We start from the raw sequence: 9,999 nt of genomic DNA, 5'->3' as shown, positions 1-9,999 counted from the left end.
TATATGGTTTTTTTTTTCTTTTTTCTTTAAGAAGTATGTAATTTGAATTTATGCATAACACTTTTTTGATAGAAACTTGGATAATCCGTTTAAGTTAGTAATTAATTCATGGAAATCGAGTTGAGGTAATATACTTTGTTCTCTAAAATATTTTAAGTTTTTATAAAATTTATTTGTTATTTTAACCTCCTTTGACATGTTTATCAAAGGTAAAAGAACTTTGAGTAAATAAATGCAATGGAGTAAAACTATCTAACAATGTTCTTTGGTTTTTTTTTTTTTTTTTTTTTTTTTTTTTTTTTTTCTGTATGTAGAGCAGCAGCCAACAGGACATATCCCTTGAATAAGAAAGAACCGTGCGTTTGGGTGTTCAATATTTCGAATATGAATAATATTTTGAATTTGATTGCGAATTTCAAGACAATGAAAATATGTTTGGATGTTGAATATAATTCAAATTCTTTTTGAATATGTGTTTGGGTGTTGAATTTTTGAGATTGAAAAAAAGAGTTTTATAATGGTAAAAAGTGATTGAAAATGATTGGATTGTATGAAAAGTTGTGTATAATGATTAGTGTTATGAAAATAAGTGTTAATTTTTAGAAATTGAAAAATAATAAAACTAATAATAAAAAGAATAATAAAAAAAATAAAAAATAAAAAATAAAAAACTAAAATTTTATTTTTAGTTTTATTTTTATTTTTATTTTTGTTTAATATATATATATATATATAGTGCGGCAGCCACCCCTTGGGGAGGGGGGTGGCCTGCAAGCCACCCCCTGACCCCCCTGCAGGCCACCCCTAATGCTCAGGGGGTGGTGCGCGGCCAACCCTGGCCACCTCTGGGGGTGGCTCGCAAGCCATCCCATTTTTATATTTTTCTTGAAAAAAATAAAATATGATGGGTTTTAAAAAATATTAAAATAAGAGAAATTGCAGCAGAGGAAAAAAGAAAGCGTGCATCTTGTCCAAAAACGTCAGCTCGAATTCACGCATCATCACCTTGAAATCCAAACTGAATTCAAACTTTATTCAAGTGGCCCACGGGTTTTATTCAACTTGGATCCGGGTTTGGGTTTTTGAATAAAAATCCGGTTCGAATATTGAATATTCATTCAAACCAAACGCACATGATATTTTGGAACTTGATAGATTAGTATTTTTTACTAAAGTCTTAGGCTTTTACCTGATTAGCATTAAATTTTCTTTTCATTAAAGAAGTTTATCTTATTATTGGGATAAGATAATATTTCTGCTGGTATTACTTCTTACTCTGCTGCTCGAAACTAACTATACTGTTCTTATTGTCTGTTTGTGGTTGACCTTACTGTTCTTGTTGAATGTTGATGACCGGGTATATTCTTCTCTTTTAATTGGAGAAGTTTCAGTTGATTGGAAATTTGGAATCTACGTTTGAGAACTTGAGTATCTATTGAGATTTGGGATAATGTTTCAGTTGATTATAATCTACTTTTAAATATTTGACTACCTATCTGGCTATCTTCTAATATCTGTATCTGCTGCTACATGCATGAGAGGTTTAATAATGTATTGTCTTCTAAATGTAATTTAGAGGTCTTCTCTGTTAGCTCTTATGATTTGATTCCAACAAATTTTTACTTTCCTATGCTTTAGACTTGCACTGAAATAGCAAAGTTATGCTTTTTAGGCTTCTAGCTACTGCATGTATTGGGTTTGTTCTGCAATTTATTTTATCCCCATATATGTATTTTCATTTCTAGTGTTAAGTTCCATCGGATTGCATTGATTACTCCCCTTTTTGAGAAGCCAATACATATTTTGTTTTTATGTTTTCATATGATGTATAAAAGTCATATTTGTATGAGAGTGTGTGACAGTGTGTGTGTGTATTTATTGTGTTTTCATTGTGATAGTGTACCCACTCACTGGAAATTAAGGCTTTATCTATCTTTGCTTTACATCATTTTTTTGCCTTTCTTTCTTTTCTTATTTTTTTTTTATTTTTTATTTTTTATTCAAAACTCAAAAGTATTATAACATTCTATTCTAGCTGGTAAAGTGTTAAGTGCTAACTGCTAAGTCAGCTATGCACATTGTTAATGATAGATTGATAGTCACAATTTACTTAAAGTCTCAGACTCTCATTTAGGGTTTTTTTTTGGGCATGTAATTAATCACTTGTTAATTTGACTTGGATGACATATTTAGTGCATGTTAAACTTATACAGCTTGTTGGACTTTGTTATTTCTATTTTAGCCGAATACGATTTGGATCAAGTTATATTCATTAATTCTCCCCATCCTCGGAATTGTTTTCACTTTTCTGGTTTCAAAGAATCCCTAAAAGGACCATGCTAAATGCTAATTACCAAATGCCAGGTATGAGATATGTCTTAACTCTTAATCTTAATTGATTTGTTTAGATAAATCTTAAGTGATAAAGCTCTACTGATATGTTTATGAAGGTTAAAAAACTTTGATTAAACATGCAATGGAATAAAAATAGCTAACAAATTTTTTTTTGACCGAATGCATTGTGGCATCTAGCAAGTGGCAACCCATATTAATGTTTCTAACTTTTTATGTTCACACTTTTCTTCTCAACCTGTTAATCTATTGTAATTTGAGTTGTATTTTGGTCATTTATGTAAATTTGATCTCTTTGTTCATTTGTATTTCCCTTTTTTCTTTTCTTATATTTTTTATTTTTTACTTTTTTTGTTTTCCTTCTTCGAATCAACTTGCAACTTGTATATCCTTGAGAACTCGAGATCATATGTTTGATCAGATTTATTATTTCACATATGTAGTCTGTTATGTAGAATAGAGTTTTTTGTTTGTTTATTTTATTTTTTTTTCCAATTTTGTTGATGACAATTTAAAATCGACTAAAATAAAATCACATTAAACAAGCCCTAATTGGGCTAAGTTGCCCGATTAGGGCTCAAAAGGCTTCTTAAACGAGTCGGGGCTAGAGCTCGAGCTCAGATCCAACATTCAAAAAATTTTGAGTGTAGCTCGAGTCGATTCGAGCCGTTTGAGTGTCTGGCTCATCTCGAAATTGATTTCTTAGCAAGCCCAAGCTTGAATCCGATCTAGGGTATATAACCAACGAGCAAAGTTCGAACAAGGGTTTCTCTGCCCGACTTGAGCTTGAGCTAGACTCATTTAGACGTGCAATAAAATAAGCCGGTCTGGGAATGCCAAAACTCAACTCGGACTGGGTCGTTTACAGTCCTGGCTGCAAATTTAATTAATTACTGCACATGGCGGTTTTCTTTTCTTTCCCCCCTTTTTTTTTTGGTGTTATAATTTCAAAGTTTTCAAATTAAAATTAATTATTACGTTTCTATTACTTTATTGGTATTTTGGTGCTAAGATACAAGAGTAACTTCCTTTTGGATTGTGAGTATTTTGGTGCTCAGATACATAAGTATCATTGCATTGCCTTGACAATCATATTACCATTTGCCTAGTTTTGACTGAGCCGGATTTGAAGTGGATATGAACCGGTTCATTAAAATAGAGGGATAAAATTGTTATTTTACTTCTTTTTTTTTTTTTTTTTTTTTAAGAATAATTTTACCCTTCATTTTTAAGGAATCCACTCATCTTCGGTCTAAATTTCAGTTTTGACTAAGTTAACATTAGTGTCAAATATTGAAATGTCATTTTACTAGTTCAATAATTGAAATGTCATTTTACTTCAAATATTGAAATGTCATTTTACTTCAACAATTTAAGGTTTCTTTGTTTGAACGTAAAATCTTTTTCGGAAAGCGTTTTCCTCAATTCCAGGTGTGTGGGATTGCTGAAAATATTAGTCAAACCCAAATTGTTTATCGTTTATATAGTTGTATTCAGGGGCGGAGCCAGCACCCCAAGTTGAGGGGTCAAATTGAAAATAAAAAAAATAAAAAAATTGGGAGGCTAAAATTAGAAAAAATAACAAAATATGGGGTAAAATTTTAATTTTTTAATTTTTTTTTTTTAATTTTTTTTAACTTTTTTAGGGGAGAACCTTCGCCAGGCCCCCCAAGCCCTTTAGTGGCTCCGCCACCGGTTGTATTTAAGAAAAAATGTACATAGTCAAAGAGGGTGTCACTATCTCTTTCCTTTCCGAGTCTACTTAAGACTTTTTTTTTATTATTATTATTATTTCCTGTTCGAAAAGTACAGCTAATAAAATAAAGCAAGAAACAGAACAATAAACTACAAACAAGGCCAGTAAGACCAGAAATCAAGCCCTTAAAATTTATTCTCACACATTAAAAAAAAATAAAAAAAATAAAAAAAAAATAAAAAAAAAAAAGCAGAAATATTTAAACATTTAAGATTTCTAACATAGAGGCCCCAGATCGCCGTTTAAAGCAGTGTCCTCTAATTGCCTTCACGTGCAGTTGGGCTTGGGAAAGTAGTTATGGATAAACTATGGCCATTCGAGTATCAGCCATGTTGCTGTTTGAATCGAGTGGAAAGAAAAAAGGATAAAGCTCATACCGGACATAACAACTGCTATATAGAACTCGACATCCCTTTCTGTTGTTGCAAAAGGTTTCAAAATTGCCCACAGCAATGGCCAAACACTGAGCACAATCTAGCGGAGAAAGGTCCCTTGTGCATTGAACCAGAGCGTAAAGTGTAACAAATTGTGAAACTTTGGTCTCACCTTTCCCAAGCCCTTCATTCTTCGGCTCAACAGCTTGTTTTTTGATTTCATCCATGAGGGCTCCAAGGTATTTGTTGAAATTGTCAGGATCGCTTACGTTATCCACGTTCCAATAGAATATACCAAAAGATGTATCTACTTGACCAGCGAAGCTCTTATTGTTGTAACGTAGGAAGCAATAGTCGTACCAAATTCTCGCATCTGCTTGGTTTGGACAGCGTTGGCGGATCTGCTTTGCTGCATCTTGGATACAGCTTGCGCAGTCTGTGCTGCCGACGTCTCCTCGACATTGAGACAGCCCAAAAACTTGGTCTTGCCCTTGACCGTAAGAAGTAGCAGTGAAGCCATTGGAGGCGGTTCTGGAAACCAAAGAAGATAACAGGTGGTCAATATTTGCTGATATTTTGCTGCCACTTGTGATGTTAGTGTCGGTATTGCAGAACTGCCCCAAAGGGTCAGCAGATTGTGCATGGCAAATGCATAGAGCAAGAAGGAGAAGAATTTTGTAGATTGAATTCATACTTTCTCGTTTGTAGCTCACGTACGTGAAACTAGCTTCTTCTTATTAGGCTGAGGTTTTTAGGATTTGTAAGTGGATGTGGGGATACCCCGGCAGACATTCTTGACTTGTTTGCTCACTGCCACTTGAATGAGTGGAAAACTAACAAGTTGTTTCTAGAAAGTCAATGCCCCTACTTTTTTGTTGTCATACTAAGGGCTTGTTTGGCGAACCATTTTAAACTTTCTCTCTTTTTCTTTTCACTTTTCTAAAAAAAAATCAAATAAAAAACATTCTAACTTTTTTACACTTTTTATACCACATCAATCATATTTTATTACTATTCAAATAAAAAAATTCACTACAAAACAAAATATTTTCACTTTTCTATAAAATATTCTCAAATTTTATATCACATCAATCACTTCTTAATATACAACACACAAATATTCCACAACACAATTACTTAACAAACAGGCCATAAGTATTGGCTTCATCTCAATGATTTTGTTGAATGTTTTGGATGCATTAGAAAAATAATGATTATGCTGGGAAGAAGTTGGCAATCATCAAAGGCACTACTATCAAATGTCCTTCTTCGAACTACTAAAAAAGATATAATTATGCTATTAGTCATTTAGGTTTGCTTAAATTACAAATGACTATCTCTGGTATCAAAATGAATTCAGAAATTCATGTAATTGACTTAATTTACAAATCGCTCCCTATAGTTAATTCGGTTAAAAATTTTGACTGATTCTGTTAAACATCACATTAGTGCACATAAAATGACGACACGTGTCAATCTTAATAAAAAAAATATAAATCTATTAAAAATATAAATAAATGAAACTTATTTTTTTAAAAAAATTAAAAGAAAAAAATAGCACAGGTGGGTTGGGGTAGTCGCGCAGCCACTTCTAGTGGCCGGGGGTGACCTTTGGGGTGGCCCGTTGGCCTTGGGATCTTGGTTTAGATCCTTTGTGCTTCGCTCAAATCGGCATCCAAGAGTTACTCCCACATCTCCGTTTCTGATCCAATTGGCCCAGTAGCTGAAGTCTGTTACCAGCGCAGATTCTGGCGACGTTACAACTCGTGCATGCTTTTCGAAAAAGAAGTTCAAATCCTCTGAGCTTCGCTCAGTTCGACATCCATGGGGTACACCCCCATCTTCGGTTCTGAAACGATGGGCGCAACGACTAGAAGTTGCCGTCGGCACAGTTTCTCGCGACGTTACAAATCGAGCATTCATTGCATCATCTTGGTTCAGATCCTCCGAGGGTGTGGCATTTGGGGTGGCCCGTTGGCGCTGATGTGATGTTTAACGGAATCTGTCAAAAAATTTAACGGAATTTAACTTCGAAAAGCAATTTTTGTAAACTAAGCCAACCGCAGAGACCTCCGAATTCATTTTGATATCAAAGGGAGTGATTTATAATTTAGGCCAATCATAAGGATTAATGATGCAATTATATATCCCACTAAAAAATTGCAATGAACCTTTTATTCTGCAAAAGATAAAAAAAATACCCTTCAAATTTTTTGAATAAAACAAAAATATTCCTATAAATTAAAAAAAAAAAAATTGACATGAGTCAGGAGTTCTTAGTTTTTTGATTGACCAGGAAATAATTTTAAATGCTTTTATTGGCTATGTAAAAGGCTTCGAACCGACACAAAAAATGATATAAAACTTAGAAAAATTGTGCAAACAAAAGGTTTTGTGACATGCGTCTGTCACTTTCTATAAGGATGGGTTGTAAAAGTGATGTTTTACAGCATCCAATAAAGAGTTGACACATCATCTAAAAGACTATAATACATTAAGCATGAAAGTACTAAATATTTTCCCTTTCAAGAGCTTAACCGGTTTTAAAAAACCACCACATCCTCAGCCCCACTTGCCGCTGGATTCCTCCGACGGCCACCGCCAAATCTGCGCCGTGTTAGTATTTTATATTGGCAACATTCTAGTTAACAAAAACACTTTATGTAATGATTGCTTTTTAACAGGATGATCGGTTCTTTTTAGAGTCTTCATGTTATATGGACAGTGTTTATTTCAAGCCATGTGACTAGTCACAGGTTTCTAGAAGATGCCTATGAAGATTCTATGCAGTTTCCAAGTTAGAACAGTCGATTCCTATGCAACCGTCGGGACAGGCCTTTGAAGGCGTCCGGAATCCCCTCAGTGTCTAGAAGGTTCAGCGTTGCAGCAATCCGGACAGTCGAGCAACACTGTCCGGACGCTAGGTCAAGCTACTTCGAGTCCGACACGGAGTTGGATTTCAGTCGACACTTTGGGACGTTTTTGCTAGACGTCTGGACGACATGGCAACACGTCCGGACGCTACCTAGCGTTTTAGAATATTCCGAGTTTCCTTTACAGACGCGGAAAGGAGTGACAGTGAAGACCGTCCGGACACTCGGCCAAGCTGTCCAAACATGGTTCTGTTTAGGGAAAAATTGCGCTATTCTGGAAAGGCGGTCGCAGAAAACCGTCTGGACAAGAGTAAGTTACCGTTCGGATGCTCTATAGCTAGAGTCCAAATTTGTCTAGCATTAGGATTTCTGAAGCCTATATATAGATGGCTCTAGGCTTGTAATTTGCAAAAATTAAGTATAGAATTTCATAGTGCTTAGAGAGGGTGTTTAGGGAGAATTGAAGATCCGCTAGCTCTCTAGTCGTTGCCGATGTGTGCTTTTTGTTTCGTGTGAAGTCTATCTTAGGAGTCGGCCCTAAAGTAAAGGATTCCATTGAAGACCCTTTCAAATAGGAGACTTAGTTAGGAAGCATTCATAATAAGCTTCCTGTCAGAGTTAAAGGTATGGCTACTGTATCAAAGGAATGTGAGTACGAGAGTCTTGTAACTAGCTTTGTCTTTGGTATAGTGGATTTCCTAAGTTTGGCTGCCTCAAAGTGGTTTTTCTCTTCACAGAGTTTTTACTTCGTCAACAAATATCTTGTCTCTTTTATTTTCCACATTTAAGATATTTTGTTGCACACGAACACACACTTGGTAATTTAGAAGTCATTATTTTATTTTCATGCCGGAATGTGGAGCCGCCAAAAACGGCTAGATCTCTTGGCATCTTCTATGCCAACCCCAACGCACCCAGATTCATTGTTGTCGGTGGCGTCAGGTTCATCAACAATCTCCTCGATATCAAGGATCGTTTGGCCGTCGAGATATACGATCCCCAGTTAAATTCCTGGGAAATCTGTCCTCCTTTTCCTGCTGATTTCATATCCGGAAACTCTTTGTTATCGTTGTCCTCAGCTTTGTTCGGAGGGAAATTTTATGTGCTTTGGATTTATTCGTGTTTCATATCATCCTTTGACTTGGAGAAACGTGTTTGGACCTTAGTCCAGATGCTTAGGCCTCCTAGGTGTTACGGTCTACATCCTATGGCAGAAGAAGTCTTATAGTAACAATACTCTTTTAATTTAAAATAAGAATGTAAAATTTTATTAGGAGTTTAAGACTTGAATAGCTTAGAATAAGTTATCTTTATTGATAACATTAAAATTAAAATTAGAAATAGATTTAAATGTTACAAATAATATGTTATCATTATTGATAACATTAGAAGTGGTTTATTCTAGTTAGTCTTTTACTTTTACTATGCATTGTAAGTGTCTATTTAAAGACACCATAAGTTCATTAATAAAATTAAGCAAAGCAAAAATTAATATTTTTAAGCTCTAGAGTTGATTTAGGAAGTGTTAGGGTTGCAGGCAGTGTCAGATTTTCCAAACTGATGAGTTTTGGGGTGGTTGAATCATGTGGATTAATGGATTGGTTGTGGTCGTTGGAAATGTTTGGTGAAGATTGGAAGCATTTTTCCAGTTGGCGGCGACATGCTGCAATTTCATCTCTCCATTGCTTGAAAAATTGTGCTGACCACCGTTGGAACTCTGTCGTAAATTCTTCATGGGAGACGCTGACAGACATGGATGTTGTGGATCAGAAATTGTTGTAGAAAACAATCAACCTGGCTCTTATACCAAGTTGTTATGGGCTTAATTTCTCAAGCACATAATGGATAGAATAAGGGTAGTTTGAGGAACCCTAACACCTCCCAAATCAACTCTAGAGCTGAAAAATATTAATTTTTGATTTGCTTAATTTTATTAATGAACTTATGGTGTCTTTAAATAGACACTTACAATGCATAGTAAAAGTAAAAGACTAACTAGAATAAACCACTCTAATGTTATCAATAATGATTTAAATCATAATCTAATTCTAATTCTAATGTTATCAATAAAGATAACTTATTTTAAGCTATTCAAGTCTTAAACTCCTAATAAAATTATACATTTTTATTTTAAATTAAAAGAGTATTGCTATTACAAGACTTCTTTTGCCATGGGATGTAGACCATAACACTGGGGTTATCTTCTCCTTCTTAATCTTGTGCCAAGACAGGCTTGTTCTTGCTGGAATATGTAATTCGTCACTTGGGCCATCGTTTAATTTGTGGAGGATCGATGAGAGAACCATGGAGTTCAGCAAGATTGCGATTATGCCTCAGGATTTGCTTTACAGCTTGTTTGATAGCGACGAGGATGATAAATTTGCAAGCCTGAAATGTGTTGGGTTGGGTTACCATAAAAGATATCTCAGATTTGGGTGAATTCTGACGGTGGCCGGCTCCATGATTCTAGCGAAAGCTTCTAATGGAGAGGTGTGTCCGGCAGAGATTAGAAAGAACAGAAATGAGTAAGGAATTGAGTGTTTTCATGTTTATATTATTTTTATTGTATTTTTATTTTTATTTTTTTGTTTTTTGAGTTTATAATTAGATGTTGTAAAATGAAAATTTAACTGCCCATTTTTAT

At 34.7% G+C, this 9,999-nt stretch overlaps 2 protein-coding genes across 2 annotated transcripts; one reads left to right on the top strand and one right to left on the bottom strand.

The window, feature by feature from the left end:
* Positions 1-4,144: 4,144 nt before the first annotated feature.
* Positions 4,145-5,206, bottom strand: LOC133880242 (cysteine-rich repeat secretory protein 55). Its single transcript, XM_062319155.1, has one exon. The coding sequence runs from the start codon at positions 5,172-5,174 to the stop codon at positions 4,404-4,406; it is 771 nt and encodes a 256-aa protein (XP_062175139.1). The 5' UTR covers positions 5,175-5,206; the 3' UTR covers positions 4,145-4,403.
* Positions 5,207-7,981: 2,775 nt separating this feature from the next.
* Positions 7,982-9,999, top strand: LOC133878989 (F-box/kelch-repeat protein At3g24760-like). Its single transcript, XM_062317544.1, has 3 exons — positions 7,982-8,020; positions 8,218-8,545; positions 9,538-9,999. Exons 1-3 carry the CDS (start codon positions 7,982-7,984, stop codon positions 9,792-9,794), a joined length of 624 nt encoding a protein of 207 aa, XP_062173528.1. The 3' UTR covers positions 9,795-9,999.

Source organism: Alnus glutinosa, chromosome 10 (genome assembly GCF_958979055.1).
Source record: "Alnus glutinosa chromosome 10, dhAlnGlut1.1, whole genome shotgun sequence".
NCBI lineage: Eukaryota > Viridiplantae > Streptophyta > Magnoliopsida > Fagales > Betulaceae > Alnus > Alnus glutinosa.
The sequence above is the reverse complement of the archived record's forward strand: the minus strand, read 5'-3'. Positions and strand labels throughout refer to the sequence as shown.